At 37.3% G+C, this 20,147-nt stretch overlaps 1 protein-coding gene across 5 annotated transcripts in view; it reads left to right on the top strand.

The window, feature by feature from the left end:
• Window positions 1-20,147, top strand: part of RBM33 (RNA binding motif protein 33) — a 109,854-nt gene that overhangs the window by 34,081 nt on the left and 55,626 nt on the right. For 4 of the 5 annotated variants that reach the window (XM_030007744.2, XM_030007741.2, XM_030007740.2 and 1 more), the window contains exons 8-10: window positions 2,234-2,442; window positions 4,236-4,551; window positions 9,796-9,854. In XM_030007744.2, coding sequence (XP_029863604.1) covers window positions 2,234-2,442; window positions 4,236-4,551; window positions 9,796-9,854 — 584 coding nt within the window. The remainder of the gene's footprint in view (window positions 1-2,233; window positions 2,443-4,235; window positions 4,552-9,795; window positions 9,855-20,147) is intronic. The other variant, XM_030007743.2, reaches the window with a different exon arrangement.

Raw genomic sequence — 20,147 nt, 5'->3', positions numbered from 1 at the left:
TGGTTAAAGGGAGGAGAGCTATTGCTTTGCAATATAATGGCACCATTTCTTCCCACAAGTATATGGGAGCTAGTGGTCTTTCTTTCCTGCAGACTAATTAAAATCCCATGTTAGCCCTTTCAGACTTGCAAGCCTGTGAAGAAACTGAACTTGCTGCAGGCATGGACAGGAAGGAGGCTTGAAATCAGAGCTTTATTTTTCCTGTTAAACCAGCTTTTTTCATCCCTGACAGCTAAGCATGGATAAGGTGGTTGTTTTAGTCGCATCTAATTCTTTTGATTGCTTTGGACAAGAGTACATTTGTCTTAGTTTTCCTCAGAAAGCCATAGAGTGCACATTTAATACCATACTAAGACTTGAGGGAGTGTGGTTCCTTGCCCCTTTCTAAGCATGCTGTGAGATTTTCCTGATAAAGCCTGATTGTGTTGGGCTCTGCCAATGTCTTGAGGCAGGTTCTAGGGCAAAGTTAGCATTTCATAAGAGTATCTGGTGTGATTGTAAATTGCGGCTTCATGCCACTTAATTGTGGTGTCAGAGGGGAGAGAAAAGGAGGTACAGAAACTTGTCTTGCCACCAATATGCAGAACTGAAATAGGAAAACTATATGGCAGATCCTGGGCTCTTAGGAGTCTGTCATGTCTGCTGTGTTCTTAGACAGCAGGTTCTAACTCTTCTTTTAAAAATCATAAAGCCTCTGCTTTCTAGAGGTGCTGAATACCTCTGAAAACTGGGACACACAAATTTACAGTCTTTGCAGCTCAGTCATGCAGGTAGTTTTTGTAGCCAAGTAAGAACAACTGTCGCAGTGGGAATGCGTGGCGCTTACCCTTTTCTGCCCTTCTGTCAATCCTCAACTTGAAAGACTAATTGATGAAGATGTTTAAGATGGTGGTTTAAGCAGCTTTGGCTATTAGACTCGCAAGAATTTAAGTTTTCTAATTGCTTTTGTTATATATTCTTGATGGAAGGTATGTAGTGATGTGGAGATGTTGTAGTAGTGTCTCAGCTGCTGGATACAAACTATTTTTATTCTGTTCTTCAGATATTGTAGCCACTATGTTTAGCATTAGCAAGCAAAAACACTTTGTCTTAAAAAGTGGTCCCTGTACCCAGTCTCCTTTAACATTAAGAACAGACTTTTTAAATGGAAAACTGGAATTCTTGTACTAACTGCCATTTACATGAATTCAAAATGTGTTTTTATTTGTCAGGAGTGTGTCTCTTGTAGACTAGTTTAATTTTGCCCTGTTAGAGGCAGAGTCAATTTTAGAGGTAACCAGGGATCTGACTGGCACATGGCAAAATGATCAGCTGCACGTTCGGGTTAAAGTTTATTCCCATTAAGGACCTGAAACCTGGTGAGTGGCACTGCTCATACTGTCATGGTGTGGTTCCTGAAGTTTGTTGTAGATTTTTCTCTGTATTTCCAAGTAATTTGATTACCTGGGCCTGTTACTGCATGTTTTTCTCTTAATGTTATCAGCATTGTCCCAGGTTTCAAGCAAATTTGGCAGTCTTCATTGAGTACCATCTGTTCTCTGGTGTTTACCTGTGATGTGAGTTGGGTGGGTGTTATCAGTGGCCATGTATTTTGACTTGAGCTGAGCACAGATTTTTGAAGTGTGCTCTCTCTTAAGTGGAATTATCACTTGTAAAGTACAGCTGGTTCTTAAATCACATACAACAGAATAAATATTAAGTGGTTACATACTGGAAAAACACTTCAGTGACTAGAAAATCCTTCTTTGGAACAGGCCAATGTGCAAAAGAATCTGGTGGGTAAAATCTGTTTGTATGGAAGACTCAACATATCCTTTACTGTAAAGTTTACTGGGGGTTTCATTGTACTGCCTGACATCTCTGCAGATAAGTGAGATGTTGTTGAAGACTACAAAAATGTGAGAGGAGTCACATCCTCCTCTTAATAGCATTAGGCAAACTTCAGTAGCATTTAAAAAAAAAAACCCAACCAAACCTTTTTGTTCATGTTTGTTTCATTTACCTGCTGCTTTTTCCCTGTGCAACAGACACAAGTATCTGTGTGCTTTTTCCTTTTAAAGATGTCTTTAATGAAATGTTAACATGCCACCTAAAGGAGATCAAAGTGCCTGCAAATTTTATGTTAGTTGCAGGGATGCTTCTATAGTTCTAGCGATGGTTTTTTCATGATATTTTCCATCTTTTCAGCACAAAGCTAAAGTATTTCTTTTTCCCCATCTCTCTCTTTTAACAGAACTTTCTGCAGAAGCCAAAGCAGCATTACTTGAATTTGAAGAGAGGGAAAGGCAGCTTAAACAGGGGCGGTACGGCTCACGGAGAGGAGGGCGAAGAGGAGGCTCAGTTATGTGCCATGGAATGGGAGAACAAAGGAGAGACAATAATGATAGGGGGAGAATGAAGGATCACAGACCTGCACTGCTGCCAAACCAGCCATCAACAATGGTATCTTTTAATCCTTAGTATTCTTTGAACATACTTTCAGGAAATTATGGAGAAATGCATTCTAAACTGTGAATCTTTACAGAGGTGGAATATATATTCCAACATACACTTTTTGCTCTTTCAGAGCACTGTTAGGCAAGATGGGCTTTGCATAACATGGTGATTGTGAAAGTATGTGCTTAGTCCTGTTACTGACCACAACTTGAGGAATCTCAAGGCTTCCAAATGCAAAGTGGATTTCGACTCATACAAGGCAATCAGGCTTACCTCCTGGTTTGCGTAAGGATAGAGGAAAATGTTAATTCCTCTGAGAAGTCCTCTACGTGCAACATGGAAATATGTTCAGTCCCACATTATTAATAGTATTTAGTTTTAAAAAAATATGATTCTGTAAAATATTTCTTGGTTTTTGTCAAACTAATATTTCTTCTGATGCTTCTAAAAAAATCTATTTGTATACCTGCCATGCTACTATGGAGGCAAATAAAACCCTAGGAAGTTAATCACCACTAGAAAAATTAGTATCTTGCGGTTTCAGATGAAATTTAGCTTTGTTAGTCTCTTCCCTCCGCCCTGTGCTTTGTATAACAGACTAAAAGATGTTACTTTTTCCATCCAAAAAAACCCCCAGCAAGTGTATGATCAAGAGGTAGCCCACACTCATTTTTGTTAACTATCATAAAATGTACTGGAAGCTGAGATTGTAGAACAAAGCCTGTGTATGTCTTTGCAGGACAAGGTCATCTGTATTAAACAAAGGGGATTTTTTCCAACAGCAGTAACTCTAGGTGCTGATCACTGGCAGGAGTCGGTGGATATCTCAGCGGTTGAGAGCCCTGCAGTAGAATATTTCGTGCTTTTAAAACAATGAAGGTGGAATAATTTTTTTTCTGTATTGCTGCAGTCTTTGCTAGTTATTTTGATCTTAAATGTTGTAAACATTTTTGTGCTCATTGCAATATCTTCTTCTTGTGCATACTTTGTAGCTGCTTTGCTTTATGTATATGGCTGCTGAAAAAAATGTGTCACATCTTTGTTACTAAAAGGTTGCCTGTTTGGGACTCTTCTTGCACTACCATTTGGAAGTTACTGGACTAGGACTGATATCTAGTATCAGTGAGTTCAGAAGCAGAAGAATGTCTCTGAAGAGAAACATTTATTATTATAACTGATTTTGGCCATTTGTATTTGAGAGTGTGGAGTAGCAAGAGACTTTCTTGTATGTTATGAAAGGTACCTTTGAAAGGTATCTTTAAAGTAGTTTTTTCTTCAAGCAGTATGGATGGGCTGCACTGGTATCTTAAGAATATACTTTAAGTTGTGCTTTGACTTTTGCTGCTACTGCTAGATCTGTTTTCTCAGAGGGGGTCTTCTACATGTTAGACAAAAGTTAGTGGATTTGTTTTGATACTAGGACTCAGATTTCTAGTGATCATCACATATACCTTATTGCAGTTGTCATGACAGTGACGTCAGTTTCCAGTGACATATGCAGAACCCTAAAATAGGAAACTAGACGGTTTCACTATTAAAAATAAGTGAACGAATGTCTGCGTTCCCTGTGTGCTTCCTTGCTCTTTGCCGTCCTCTCCTTCACATGAATGTCTTCGATTGTTCCTTTGCTTTCCTGTGCTGATGGTTCTTAACAGTTCCAGTTGATGATACGGGAAAGAAGTTTTTCTGTTCATATTTGGCCTTAATTGTTCTACAAAGGTGTCTTGGTTTTGTGCTGGTTTATGGCAGAATATTTTAACGTTAAAGCCTATTGACTTTATTCTTTTGTCTGACTTTAGACTCATTCACAGAGGTTAATTCCAACACACCAGCAACCTGTTAGGAGTCTGTTCCAGCAGCACCAACAGCAGCAGCAACAACAACAGCAGCAGCAGCAACAGCAGCAGCAACAACAGCAGCAGCAGCAGCAACAGTTACAATCTCTGCTTCCTTTACAGCATCAGCATCATTCTTCTCCTCCTCCAGGGCTACATATGCCCCCTCAGATAGAAACGCCTAGAATAATGATGACTCCACCTCCAGTGACACCTCAGCAACCGAAGAACATACACATAAATCCACATTTCAAGGGGACAGTAGTGACGCCTGTACAAGGTGAGCTTTCTGAACACCTTCCCAGTCATGCGAGCATGACTCATCTTATTCTTTGCCAGAGATGCAACAATTTGTTTATCACTTCATGGAAATGTGCTTCAGGCTGATATTTTTTTTCTGAAGCTTGAAACAAATGTTTTGCCTGAAGTAAGACATAATGTTGTTGGACTGTGGCCAGCTGAAATAGTAAAGCCTTTTCAATTTCTTTATCATCTTTGTTATTCTACTGTAAAGCCTGCAAAGAGCAGTAAAAATGGAAACTGAAAAGAGAAAGTGCTTTTTCAAAGTAGGAAATGTCAGTTTTCAAAATGAGGTAAGTACTGCAGTTTATAATTTCCCACATCATTCCAGCTTCAGCCAACCATTCACAGAATGACCACCCACCTATTTCAGTGAGAGTGCACTGAGGCACTCCTTGCACTGTAATTGCTCTGTGAAAGGTACCAGCTGCTATCCTTACTTGTCAAGATACATGCCCTCAGTTCTTCTCTGAGTGCCACATTTGTGATTGTTTGATTCACAGCCTGCAAGTACGTTTTTTCCAAAACTTTACACAAGCACTCTTTGGACCATACTTTTTAGGGCAGCTCTCAGCAGAGCTGTTAACATTACTACTTATTTAGGAAGTGTTTAATCCCTAAGGATGGAAAAAAAAGACACCCACATAGCTCTGATTTGTGAGTCTGTTGGATCTAGACAAAGTAAAGAAATACATACATATTTGTACATATTTACCATTAGGTTGTCTGTATTTTTTCCCCCTTCAGATCAGCAGAACTCCAAGCCAGTGCTATCTTTGCTTCGTTTTTTTTGACCACTGAAAAGTAGGAATTTGGCAGGGTAGGATATTGCCAGTCGATAGAGATCTATTAGGCTTCTCACAGATGGCTTCATAGTAGCTGCGTTATAGAGAGTATTTTGCTTTTTCCTGTCTAATAAAATCATTGCTTCCCACCAAATTATGCATTGGGACAGATTATCTGGAAGCAGTTCAAAAGGTCCTTTAGTCTTGGATTTATGCCTTCTGTGCATTTTCCTAACATTTTGAAAGCAACAGTTACTGTTCTGTGAAAAGCAAAAATGGTTTTTAGACTGTTCTAGATGCCTCTCCTATCTCCCCATGAAACAGTCAACAGATCATCTGTATCTAGGTGAACAAGTGTCCTCCTAATGCCAGCAATGGCTACTGAGGATTTTTGCTGTCAGAATTATAGCAGTGTATCTTCTTTCTTTTGTCTGATGGCTTTTTTTTGTGTGTGGGGGTTATCAGGTGGCTTCAGGCTGTCTCAGCCTTACCACTACATCTGTGGCACCATGGGTATTCCAGGGGCCTTGCTTTATCTTGAGCATAGTCTTTTTTTCTGTCTTTACTTGCAGATCCTCATTTTAACAAAGTTGTATACCTCCTGCATGTTAGGATATCTTCAGCATTGGATTTGTAGTAGTTTCTTTCTTTTTGATCTTGTACTTGCTGACTTTGTGTGCATATTCATTTCTTGGCTGGTAAAAGTCTAGTTGTCCTCTCAGAATGAGCAGCCCAGGAGAATGAGTGATCATTTTTGAATGGTGAGACCTGTATTTCAGTGAGGAAGATCTTTGCTATGTGTATTGATGGCAGCTGGTTTGTATGAAATAACTTTGTGCCATCCATTTACTGAACAAATCCTTGCTAAGACTACTGAATATATCTGCTAATAGTTGTGCAGCATACTATTAATGTAGTCTTTTAAATCACTGTAGAATTCTAATCTTGATTAGAGAGCATGTATGGGAAGCTGAGTCTTCTGCAGTGGTTGAGAGTAGTAGCCATCTCAGTCTTTTAGTCTGCAGCAGTACAATTATGTTACATGAAAGTGTATACATTTGCACACCTAAGGAAAATGTGTACGAAATCAGTAGTTGTCTTCAGGGAAGATGAGTATAATTCTAAAATCTTCAATGGCATTTGCATGTTAAGATGAATTTTTAAGCAGTCACTGCAAGTAAACAGTAGACAGAAATTCCAGTGTAGGAAGAGCTGTTCTAAACTTCCTCTTAAAAAGTCCATCCTCCTCAGTTTAATCCGTCTGCTAGAGGCCCCAGTAGGCAGAGACTGGTAGTTGACCACATTAGGATGTTTCATGTACAGCATCATTTATTTCAGGGTTCAGGAAGTATGAAAGATCAGATTGTCTTCATGTTCTTGATGATGTCCTGCCCCTTCTTGGCTGAGTATTTTTCCAGATACATGAGGGTTTTTGCACGTTAGAGAATACAGTCAGATAGGTGCAATGTTTATTGGGATTCTGTTGTTGAAAACGTGATGCCTGGAAGCTAAAAATGCCATGTCTGCAAGTGCATGATATGCATACTTCGGTTCTGGTAATTTTAATGGTGTGCTGTCATGTTTTAGTGTAGGCTGGCATTTTTTCCTCTCTAATTTTATGGCAGGATTAAGCTCACATACCTCTAATTGTCAGCACCAGGGACACTTTTTCTAACCGCAAATCATAAAAATATACTTTCTCAACATCTTTTTGGTTTGAGTTAGTCTTGAAATGCATTGTGTATATCAGTATTTTCTAAAATAGACTCAAACCTCCTGTAAATTGTTATGAAGTTTTCATGTGAATAAAATAGCATGTATAAAAGCTCTAGTAGCCAGCTACTTCAGCCTGAAAGTGAGTTGAAGCACTCTTGAAGAATCCTATCATTGGCTTATTCCTTTGATGTCTCAAAGGCAAATCTCTTACAGTGGCCACCATCTCCCTGCCCAGCTTTGAATCTTGGTTCAAAAAAAGTTACTTTCAAGTCAGTTTTGTTTCAAACAAATTTCTACTATTTTTAGTCTTTGAAGCTTCATAAATGATTAAGAAGGACTCCGTCTATCAAAACCCCTGGAACAGTTACGTGACCCTCTGCACATACCTGCTGTAAATACTGTTCAGTTGGCGTTAAGTTGTGCCTTTTGTGGCATTTGAATCCTGTGTCTTTTAGTTGCTTGCTTGTCATATAGTTTTCTCTTTACTTTTTCTTATTCTGTAAATTAGGTTTTAGTTGTAAGTAGTAATTTTTGGCTGTAATGCATGTCCAAATTTGAGTATGATCAATTTATGAATGCTGGAGGACTGTACATAGATGTACTATGGAAATACTAATTCAACCTGTGATAGTAGGTGTTGAGTTTTTTTCACTTAATGTTTATACCACAAATAAGTATTTCAAAGATACTGTGGTGCTGTCAAAATTGACATGAACTAATGAGCAGTTTATGTGGCAGCTCAGCAGATGAGTATGCCATTTACCTTTTAAAAACTGTTGGTGTCTTGGGAAAAATTACATTATAATTCTCCTAAATAATCAATATGGGAATTGCTTCTTTATCTTTTCACGTATAGCGTTGGAATTTACAGCCAAAGCAATTTAATCTTCTTAAAATAGTGTCTAACAACATGCTGTGTATTATTTTTGAAACATACTTTTCAAACCTATGGAATATTTGACATCAGGAAAATGAATGCTTATTTGAGACTTCTTTGCTGCTTCAGCAAGTGTCCAAGAATTGAAAGGGCACAGAGTTTGAACTACTACCTTTCATGAGTATTAAATTCATTTGCTTAAAATATATAAATATCTATCTCTATATATGCTACTGCCAGAGGCAGTATACTGAAATAGGCACAAGTGTCCTGTTCAGTTGACATTTCTCTGCATTTCCCACCTTATGTGATTTTTCTCAGTGCCTCTCTGACCTGTAATACCTGAGCTATTTTAGTCCTAGGTCTGTCAAGAGCACCCTGTCAATTTTTCCAGGTGGCCATGGCTGTTTGATATTGACAGATGTTCATTAGAAGCCAAGATGAGACTATTCAAGTAATTTTCTGGTGTAACCTAATACAAAGTTTTCATGCAGTCCTTTGGTGCTGAAAGACTGGTGCAATTAGTTTACTCCGCCAGTCCCTGAACTAGTAAACCACAAGTACTTAACAGAAGTGGATAGATGCCAGACATGGACATGAACTAAAAATAACCACTGATGCATTAGTTCTTGTGCCTCAGTTACCAAGCAAAAAGGGATTTTTGAGGCATCTTAGCAAACTCCTGCATTGGGAAATGCACCCAACTTCTCCCTTAAACTAGCTGCATTTCTTATCTTTCCTGCTCTGAAGTGTAATACAGTAGTTGACTACAAAGTTGATGTTCAGCCCTGTGTGGGAAATGTTTCCCTGTAGCTTTCAGAAGTGCTAAAAAAAACCTGAAGAAAAACAACCTTGCTAGAAGTTTTTAGTAGATGAGCAAACACATTTAGTGCTGTTTGAAATGCTTTGTTTTAGTTCTCTAGGCCTTTTGTTTATCATTGAAACATTTGTATTTTTAACCACTCAGACAACGCAGAGGAAATAAAAAGTGCACTGGAAAATGGGAAACCTGTCATTACGCTTTGTACTGGTGATTCAAATATAGATTCAGTCCCCAAGGTGATCCAGCTGTAGATGCATTATGCCATAATATTAAGTGAATGTTTTGGGAGATATTTTTTTTTGTGACTAGTCTTTTGAAGTGCAGTTGTGTGGACAAGTCACCCATGCTAATTCCCCTGAAATACTAATTTTGGAGGTTATTTTTCAGGAAGAGGGTCTCCTAATTCTTCATGGTGTCTCTTTATGAAATAGCAGTCTTTCATCTGAGATCAGCAGTTCTGTGATTACACAAACAGTGATCAGTTGCATATACAATAACAGTGGCAAGGCCAGATTAAGTAGTTTTTGCTTGCTGTTAATTGCCACTGCCCCTCCTATGAACAGTGATTTATACCAGATAGTCTCTTATGCCCATGCTTATTGTGAGAGGTTGGCAGTGAGACTGGGAGATACCTAGGAAATCTTGAGTGGTGTGAAGTTGAGAAGGCGAGTTAATTATGTATCCTTCTATTTGAAACATGAAATTATTGTTAGAGTCTCTGTCAGCTTTGTCTAAGAGATGTCTTTGGCTGAATAAGTATTCTAGTTTTCCTTCCTTCAACAAGGAGCAATTTAGTTCTGGAAAATGCAGAATTAAATTATAGAAGTTAACTAGAAGAATCCCAATTGCCCTGTTGCATGTTGCAGGGGAGAGAATGGTTGCTTAAAGTTAATTGTAGGAACTGACATGTGAGGGTAAACGTAGCAGATTTTAATCATGGCTTCTTATTGCAACTGCTTTTGGAAATAACCGCAACAACTGTTAGGTAAAACAAATGGTGTTAAAAGGTGCTTCTTGTTTCAGTGCCCTTGCTGCCAGTTCCAGCCCAGCCAAGACCTGCTGTAGGACCCCAGAGATTTCCTGTGAGTAGCAGCTGTTTCTTCTTCTCTGATATGGATAAGCATACATTTGCAAGGAAATATTAATATAGCAAATAAAAGCTGTTCTAGTGAAATATAATTTTAAGGATTTGTAAATATTGACAATACACTCTGCAGTTGAAAATGTTTGTTAAAAGCTTAAGGTCAATGGATTTCTGAGAGTAGAATTAATTCTGTTTAACTGTAAAATTGTTGAACCAGTCTCTCCAGTGGGAGAGGCATGAATGCATCTTGTCTTAAGGAATATGGGCTTCATTTTATTACTTGACTCTTTCTGTATAAATAGAATCCTTATTTTATTTGATATAATAAAAGGCTATTTGAAATAATCCCTAAGCTTAAAAAGCAGTAATATATATTTATTGTAAAAATCGGCAATCATTTTTATCATTACTTTAGGCATTTAAATGCTCTTATGTTTTTTTTATATAAAAAATGGGAATGGCATTCCATGACCTTGCTTTCTCTTATGTTTCTAACTTCTAAAACAAACAAGGCACTTAGTTGCTTCACTAGGCTAATTTCACTTGATAATTTTTTTTAATTCTGCAAATGGAGAGAATGCGTGCTTCTAGACCTTTTCTCATCATTTCACAGTTTTGTTGTCCTAAATTTTTAGTTCAGGTGGTTTGCAGAGTATCAAAATAAGCAAAAGAAAAAATAGTTTGTGCAATATTGTGTTAAATATTTTCAAATAAAGACACATATATGATGTTTCCCAAATACATAAAACACACAAAAATTATCCTCTGTTAATGTGTGCAGTGTTGAAGGAGGAGAGTAGATGTCTGTGAACATCTGTGTAGTATCACACAGTAAATTACTTGCATAGAGATCAGAAGTATTTGAAAGAAGCAGATTTCAGAAACCTGCTGTGACTTTTGATTGCCGTATGCATACCTGGTTGGTTTTGATGCAGAATATTTTTTGTACAGGACATCTAGCTGAGGAATTGTGATGTCCGTATTTTGTACAGTAACTGAGTTTTTAAATTGCCATGTTTCTTCTGTGAAGTATAAAAAGGTTAAGCAGTAAACCCACAGTTTCATTAAGTACATTCATGTTATGTAATTTTATCATCAATGCTTTAACTGGAGATGTTTTTCTATTAAAAAATACTGCAGTTTTCAGAGGAAATAGTTTTCTTCAGCAGCCTTTAGTATTGTGTGGAGACCTTATTAACATTTTTAAAAGTAATTCACATTGGTTTTTATGAAAACATTGCATTTGTTTTCCTTTGACCCTAAGTTGCTTTGCCAATAAACACAATTTGGGATGGAAAAGAAATTGGAGGACAAGGAATATCTGTAAAGGCATTGTAATTGACACCTTTGAAGTGTGTTTACATCAGTGTAGAAAAATTGGAAATTAATTTTTTTAAATTGACTGTGAAATTAGATTTTAATTCTGTTCACTTTTGCTTTTGCAAGTTGAGAAGTACTGCAAACCTAGCTTATCTTGTATGCAACAGTTTTTAAAAGGGAATAAAATAGATTGAACATTTTTGGTAGGACTCTTGCTCCTTTTGCCTGAAGGAAAATACTTGACTGCTTGCTGCCTTTTTATGTAAGCAATGCACTAGCAAAGAGTCAATGTAATTCTTTTTTTCATAAAGAGGAGGGGGGCTAGCTTAACTAGGAGGATCCCGTACTGTGATTTGGTTGCCCTGAGTGGGTTTGGGTTTTTTTTTGCTTCAGCTTGTAACTTGCTATATGACCCTGAGAAAGTTACTTAATCTTTCCATGACTCACTGAGTTACAAAATGGGTATAACATGGACTTCCCTTATGAAGTACTTTATAAATTTTGCATAGGTTATCAGTCATGTTAGGATTAGGAATTAAGTGTCACTGTGTACATATCTCATGTTTGTTTTATTAAATGTAGTATGGCAGCTCTTGAGCTGCAGACAAATTTACTTTCTGACTAAGGTTTTATCTTGCAGAACTAGCTTTTTTGCTCTGTTACATGTCAAATGCCTTTATGCCATTATAATTCACTTGTTTATGTATAAGTGTTGACTTATTGCAGTATAGCAATGGTTAGACAACTTTGACAAGCCATTTGAAAAAGATCAAAGTAGTATTCCAGACTGTAGTTCATTCATAATTTTCCTCATTGTAGAAAGAATCTCTGGATATGTAATAATTTGAATTTACTCTTGGTTTTAGGATTGTCTAATCAAAGGATAATAGTCAACTGATTTTTCTGTTTGCTTTGTTTCTAAAAAAATGTGGGGTTAGAATTAAATATTTGTAGCCTGCTTCCCCTTTTAACTTTGAACTGGGTGGTTTATTTTGATTGAATGTGGCAGAGGTGGAAACATTAAAGGTAATGAAATTCTTGCAAGGGAGAGACCTAAGAGTGGCTAGTACCCTAACAGAAGGAAAAATTGCCTCTAAGTTCCTGTCTTATCTAGGAGAGAAACCTCTCAGCACAGAGAAGCCTGTGTGTGCTCCAAACATGGCAAAAGCTTCAATCAGAGCTAATCAATTGCAAGTCATAAATCCATTGGAAACCAGGTGTTATTAATTTAGGGCTAATGAAGTGACTTGTAACCATGTAATGGTTAATTCTTACAACCTTCTGCAGAAGGATGTAATTGAAGAGTTGCTCATTACAACTTTGTTCATGTTAGCATATTGGTGTGAGTTCTAAATTATAAGCAATAATGTAGTACTAAATCAGGGTAATGTTGATCAGGATTGAACCTGCTTGGAGTTGGGACTGATTAAATTCACTTAACCTTGAATCTAAATTTGTGTATTTCAGGCTAGGGCTCATTGTTCAATTATTTCTTACTTAAAGCTTACCTCCTGAAATGTTTGGAGAGGAAGAACTAGAAAGGACATAATGGAATGAATCTGTGTTCCCTACTTAGAGTTATTTTAACATTTACAGTAATCTTGAGTCAAGGAAGGAAGTTGTTAGTGCAAATGATGTTTGAGAGCTATATTCAACTGATTAGGGCTGAATAAGTGGTGGATCTGAGACATGTTATAGCTGAGAAATGGGTGAACTTGTGGTAACTGGGAGTTAAAGACCTCAGTTCTGTGGAGGCTTCTATGCTAGTCTAAATTACACAGTACTCTTCAAGTGGCTGTAGATGATAGTAATCCAATCTTCAAGCATAGTTGATGCTAATATTTTTCCAGCTATTTGAATTAACCTGGAACTGTGCAAGTGCCAACTGCGTGTTTTCTTTAAACTGTTTAAAGAACAGATTAAGCTAACCTCTTAGGCAGAGTCCTCCTGAAGGTCTTGCTTTTTGTCATCTGCCTTTGCTTTAAAGTGGTTAAGATGCCTTTTTCTGAGTTTCTGTCTCAGTGTCACAGTTGGTATGTCACAAATAACAGTCTGCTTTGGGGCCTGGTCTGTTTAAAGAAAGGTGACAGAAGACTTTGTTCACAGACTAGTCGTATGGGTCTTCTGAACTTTTCACGTGTTTGCTGACCAAATTATTAATTCTTGTGAATGTCCCAGTGCAGGTATGGAGCCTGTGGTTTTTCTTGTTACACAAGAGGGACCATTGTGGTTTCTGTCCAGTGTGTTTGTTATCTGGGGTAATTTCTCATTCAACTTCTGCTTTCTGTGAAGAAGGATGGGGTAAAACAAGGGAAGAAGAAATTAAATAGAAAATGGAAGAGGTGTTTCTAAACACTTTGTATGTAGGCTGCTACTAACTGACTATTATAGAGGCCAGATCATCACTTAATATGAAACTAGGAGCTAAGTTGATGGTCCAGATCTTCTCATCCGTTATGTGAGTCCACTAGCATATTCTGTGTCTGAAATATTTCAGTGTTTGCCTGAAGAAAAATTTATAGACTTTTTGCTTCAAACATCATTTATTTAACTTAATGAACACTGAAGAAATACTCATATGCGGCACGCGTGCCATTTTTTAAGGATGTATAAAAGTGGAATGAGTGTTGTCGTGGCCACTTTGGGATGGAGTGTGGCAGAGGGAAGGTTTCACCGTCAACATTCTTCAGCCAGAAATTGTGAGGTATCCCTAGCATCCAAATTTGGGCCTGGAGTGGGGCATTTGGAGTGAAGAGGAAGTTGGGGAGAACCTGCCTCACACTGCTCAAGGCAGAAGAGAGGAATTCCTCAGGTCTGAGGCCATGCCCCCCTGTCTTTTCCTGGATCCTTCTCTGAAACCACTGCAGAGAGCGCAGAGCCCGTTAACACAGCTGTATCCCTTTTACCAGGAGAATTTTCAGGAACTTGGGATAAGTTCCGATTTAGCTGCTATCCTTAAAGTGACACCCTGGGTGTGGTACGAGCTGGGCAGGTGTCCATCCCACAGACACATTTTATTAACTTTGGTCAACTTGAGTTTCAGAGCTGAGGTTAGGAATAGTCTGAAGTGGCACGAAGCACAAGATGAAGTGACACTAGTGTCTGTCTGACTAATATATGCCGGGAAGGTTTTGATATTTTTTTAATGCACAAAGCTTTTCTCATTTGATAGGACACCTTAGTTAGTGCACTGAGTGCCTTTCAGATAACTGCTGAATTCAAGTCTGAAAAAGTTGAATTGTATAACACAAGTTTTATGTTTTATTCAGTTTTTAAAAATAAGACTTTAATAGAGTGACTTGTCCTCAGGCCCTTGTGAATATGCTACATCACATGTCTTTTCAGTTTCCAGGGGGTTTTGACATGATTTGTTTTTGGAACTTACCTTAAAATTTCTTTTCAAACCATCTTTATCCCAAAGAATACTTGATTTTTATTTTTTTTCCTTAAACTGCAAAAACCTTAGTAAACTTTCTTTTATATTCTCATTCAACATGCTTCCACTTCATCTCCAGGACATCAGGTGGTGTCTTAAATGGATGCTGTGATTAGTTTTGGTTCTGTTTTTTCACCATTTCTGAAAACTCTAGTTTGATGAATTCTGAGCTTTCAAGTGTTGTTTGTAATTCAGACACTGGTTTTAGACACTTTATGCTTTAATCTGTGAGAGGTTTTTAAACAGGTGCCCAGTCATTGCTCAAAACAGAGGTTGCTGTTCTTCATTGCCACTTGCTTGAAACATTTCTTTTAGACGAGCAATATGTTAGTGCTATACAAAGTAATTATAAAAGGTACATTAGAATACAGTTTACTTTTTTTCCCTGAAGTGGTCTTTGGGCTGACTTGTATCAGCCTACAACACCATTTTAGCAAACTGGGGTCAGTTTAATGGATATTACAGCGTACCTGGGTCTATGGGTGTGCCTTTATGTAAACACCTCTTGCAGTACGTAGAAGCAATTTTTTTGCAGTGCTTTTGAAAACAAAACTCCTTGCAATAGTGTTTGCTGTTTGTTGTGGGAAATGCAAATAGGAGTAAAATTTTTTTCCCTTGTTTCAAATTCTATCGTGAGTTGCTACAAGTGAATAAGGGTTTTAGCAACTGCTACTAAGGTTGTGGCTGGTATTCTCCAGTACTCACAGCAAGGACAATTTAAACAGTCTTGCATCTGAGTACAGTCAGTCATTTTAAACTGATATTTTGTAAGTAATGGTATTTAGTAACTAGTACACGTTTGCAACAGTATGTATGTAGGAGACAAACTGTTAATGCAAATAAAAAGCCACTTGTGAAAATGATTCTCCTACTTCCTCACAATTATTCTGCTTTAGCTATGGCTTTACTATAATGAGTAACAGTAAATGAAATTTTCACTCTATTACTGTGTAGCAGTGGCAGATCACAGGTAGTGTAGAAAGCATTTTGTTTTCATTTAACAGGATACATGGTATCAGGTGGTGTTGATTGACATTTCTTGGATAGTGCTTTATACAGCATTTCATGCAAATCATGTTTGAACGAGACTGCTGCATCAAATTACATTTCTTTCAGATTATAGCCCTTGCAGATGTGAGACAGAGCTTGTTCAGCAGCTAGCAAAAAGCTTTCGTTTTTAACACTCACTGTTTTCACAACTTGACTGCAAAGCCCTATAATTACAGCACTTAAGATAGTGAAGGAATGATGGGCACTTTCTCTTATCAGATCTATAAGTAGTAGCAAGCAGATGCAGCATGAGATCCCTCCAGCTGTCAAATATTGTCAGGCTGGCATAGAGGGAATGCAGTTTAAAATGCAGGTGACATAATACCCAACATCCTCCATTTGCTAGTGGGCTTCTGATTAATCACGATTACCATACATTATCATACCATCAAATTTAATCATATCAATGAATTCCCATCTGCAGGAGAAGCAGCAGCAGCTAAACACGGTGGTAACAGCTATTAAATAAGAGGGAAATGGATGGTTTCTAAATGCAGTAACCCTTTAACTTGTCATGCTAGCTCCAGTGTGCACATGCTCTGTAGATATTAAAATCAAACAGAAAACTTGTGCGTTTATGTTTCATAGTTACTGTCATTTACCTTTCTGTTAAGTGATTGCTATTTAGCACTGCCAGGGAAACCAGAGTTATAGAAATTTTTTTTTTCTTCTCTGTTAATGATGCTAGATTTTCTTCAATCTCAGCTTTAGTACCTGTTAAATACAGAATCACAGTTTGGCTGAGGTTGGCAGGGACCTCTGGAAGTCATCTTGTCCACCCCCCTGCTCAAGCAGGGCCACCCAGAGCCGGCTGCCCAGGACCATGTCCAGATGGCTTTTGAGTATCTCCAAGGATGGAGATTCTACGAACTCTCTGGGCAATCTCTGCCAGTGCTCAAGTCACCCTCACAGTAAAAAAGTTTTTATGTAGATATATTTATCTATATAGGTATGTACATAGTTTTTGATATATTTGTATGAATTAAATTTGAAGTTTTTTAAGCCTTGTAAGCAAAGCACAAATTTTTATCGAGGCAAAGAAGAAAAAGTATTATGCATATAGCTATGTAGCCATTAACTAGGCACTGTTAAAGCGATACTTTGCAGAAGTCAAGACTCATAAAGAAATCCAATTAATATATGCAATTGACTTCCTACTACAATGCAGTAAGAATAATCTAGTGCTTAAACACTGAATGCAGAGCTAAAATATATTTATTATAATATTATAGAGTCCTAGATGATAGTATAGTTCTCTTAAGCTATTTTCACTGAGAAAATGTCCTTTTGAAAGATAATTCAGTACATTTCTGTCATCACAATACAAAAAAAAAATCTATAAACGGGTATTTATTCACCTTCTGCACATTCAGTTCTTGCTAATTCTTTAGAATGTGAAAGGAAAAAATGCTTCATTCATTATAAAACAGTAAGTCGTACTATTGTTTACAATAAAATGAGGTAATTTAGAGGAATATTATGGGTTGACTGTAGGATACCCAAAAAGGAAAAAATATTCATACCTTTGTACACAACATGTGATTAGTACCTGCAGGCACACTGGGAGCTCTGGGCATGTAAAGTTCTCGTATCAATGTGTTTGCAAGGTCAGAGATGTATAAAACATCTCAAAAATGAGATTTCCTTACAGAATTAAAAATCAGGAATCAGGTATTTAACTACTAAATAGTCAGGTCTGAAATGTCATTTTCTAATACAGATGAAAGTCCCGGTTAGCAGCAATTCTAATATTTGTTTTCTGTAAAGCTGGCTGCTTCTTGACTTTTTTTTTGGTAGCAATCTGAGCATTTTTTTGTTGAAGGGAGAAGCATCGTCCCTAAGTCACGTGTATTTATCTTTGAGGTTCTCAGATTGTTTTTAAATTAACTGTAGCTGCACCTTCAAACTTAGAGTGTAACGCAGAAATCCTGAATTTGATATTCATGGTCCAGTTTAGTTCTGACCTCAGAGTTGTTTCTAATTGTCAGTGACTTGCAGGTCACCAAGATACACTAGGTAAATAAACACTGTAATAATATTGCCATGGAGTAGTCTCTGCTAAGTCCAAGGATAAGGTATTAATTTCGTTAGTCCCTAACTTTTGCATCCCTAATTTTTTACACATCCCTAAAACTGTTAGCTTTCAGCACAAAAAATATGCAGAAGGCTTTTATTGCCTTTAAATAGAATGATTATGAAATTTTCTTACTTCAAGGAAGAGTTCATCATTCTAAATGGCACTAATGTCCCTTATACTCTTTCTCCAATTTGTGTTTGTATTGTACTTAATCTTAAAAAGCTAGAGGGCACCAAACAAAAAGCACACACTCTTCAACACCACACCCCTGAAGAGGATTAGAAACTAAAGTGAAACTGAATCTTCCAGATAAATTAGTTTAAAACACCTGTTTAGAGCACAAACCTAAGTAATTTCTTAATCTTGAGAGGTTTGGGTTTACTCTTCCTTTGGGCAATGCAGGCTGCTACAACTTGTCTGTCACACTATTTCTTATTATAGCCTGTCTCTGCTTGCTGGAGACACTCTTCCTTCATCCATACAAAACAGATGGATGGGAGCATGGTTTTTCTGCACATCAGCACTGTTAGAAATTTAAAGCTAGAGTTGGGATTTAGTTAACAATACCTTTCCTATGCCTGCATTTCATTTAGGAGTGTTTTCTGAGAATTGTTCTTGAACGGGGCCACTTGTCCTGCAGATTTTCCTTTTCTAACATACGTACCTTGATGGTAGAGCAGATGGAGGTTCAAGAAACCTATCTGTGAAGCAGTCCTTCTGTGTAGAACTGGTTGCTTCTGGGCTGTTATGCTTTGTTGCTTCTCTTACAGAAACACACTGAAGTCGGGAGTATTTTTGTCTCCATTTGCAACATGAATATGTCCCTGCTTTTGATGTATTAGGGGGGATGCCCTGAAACTTGCTGAAAAGGGATACTTTTAATATACAATGAATCTAACTTTTAGCTTTAGTCTCCTGAACTGTTTGGGATTGTTTTACTATGCTGCGAGTATCCTTTTTCTGCATTGCCTCTGTCCTTATTTTAGCAATTTGATCATAAGTTGGCTTAAATAACAAGGGATTCCATGCCTTTCTCTCCTTGCTTGTACTGGTTTTCCGTGATGGCTGAATTCTGTTTTGGGACCTTAGTGAAACTGGGCATTGGTGATTTCTCTTACAGATGACCTGGACTTGTGCCCTAAACCTTCCAACACACTTTCTTATCTCTTGGAGTTGTGTAGTATCAAAGAGAAGCTTGTCCAAGTTATGTGGTACATTTTTAATATTAAAAATTACTGTCGGCTCAGTTGAGGAGAATATCAGCCCATCCTCTCTCAGACTCAATCTGCCTGTAATTCTAGGATCTGTGCAGTCCACATACTTGAACCAGCACTTGCTATCTCCTTGTATTTTCCCCTCAGAAAATATATTCCAGAAGCTTTGAAAAGAATCATGTATGGGTAGCATACAATCATTGTCTTGAGTTTTACAATTATTCTGAACTTTAATTTTTGTCTTTGATTGAAATGTATTTAAGGCATGAATTTTTAGATAAGGTGGTCTTATAATATTAAATCCATTGGGAAAATCATGGTGCTTGCTAGGTTTTAGTTCACCTTGATGGAATTACATGATTGTCATAGACATCGCAGGGACACTACTGAGTCATTTAGACTGTATTTAAGGAAATACCAAAATAAGTTTTATTATAAAATTTCGGTGGATCATTCCCTTTCTGTATGCTGTGCACAGTAGATGAGTACTGTGAAACTTGAATGTGAGGAGCCATGGTTTGTGGGATATATACATTTCTACTTGAAAATTTTTGAACCATTTCCAAGATATATGAAGCAAGGCTTCCTACACAAGAGGATGAAAAGTCAGTTCCTTGCACCGGAAGGTAGGCATTTTAGGAAAGCTTTTCAAAAAGTCTAGTAGCTGCTGAAATAAGAGGATTAACATCTTGTGACAGATGGCAATAGTTTTAATTGTCATAGGTTATAGTGGTCATTATTCTTTGCATTTAAACCGTATAAGAAGAATTAACTGAGTGGCCCTGCTTAACTGTCAATGGGGTTCTCCTAGCTCTTTGCATTTTAAGTGAGATTAATAAATGAAAACATGTTGTAGAGGCAGGGTGTATTTTATTGAAAGATTCATGAAGTTTCAATGACATTGTTAAGGTATTTAATTAGTCTCATGAAAAAAAAGTAGAGTGACCCTTTTAGAGAAGCTGATAAGTCATATAATAGCTGTTAGATCCTCTTTATTCCTTGCTTTATAAGATTAACTTTGTGCTAAGCAATTTATGCTAAGTTTTCCCCTTTATTGGTAACCAAAGTTATCTGTGCTTCATGAATAGATTATTGGAGATAACATCATGTAATTAACAAGAGATGCAGAAAAGTAAAAGTACAATTTGTGTAAGAATTGTATGAGAGAGAATGTTAATTTCTTAACTAGGAAGG

This window comes from Aquila chrysaetos, chromosome 3 (assembly GCF_900496995.4).
Source record: "Aquila chrysaetos chrysaetos chromosome 3, bAquChr1.4, whole genome shotgun sequence".
Taxonomy (NCBI): Eukaryota; Metazoa; Chordata; class Aves; order Accipitriformes; family Accipitridae; genus Aquila; species Aquila chrysaetos.
Note: the sequence above shows the minus strand (reverse complement) of the source record. Positions and strands in the feature narration are given on the sequence as shown.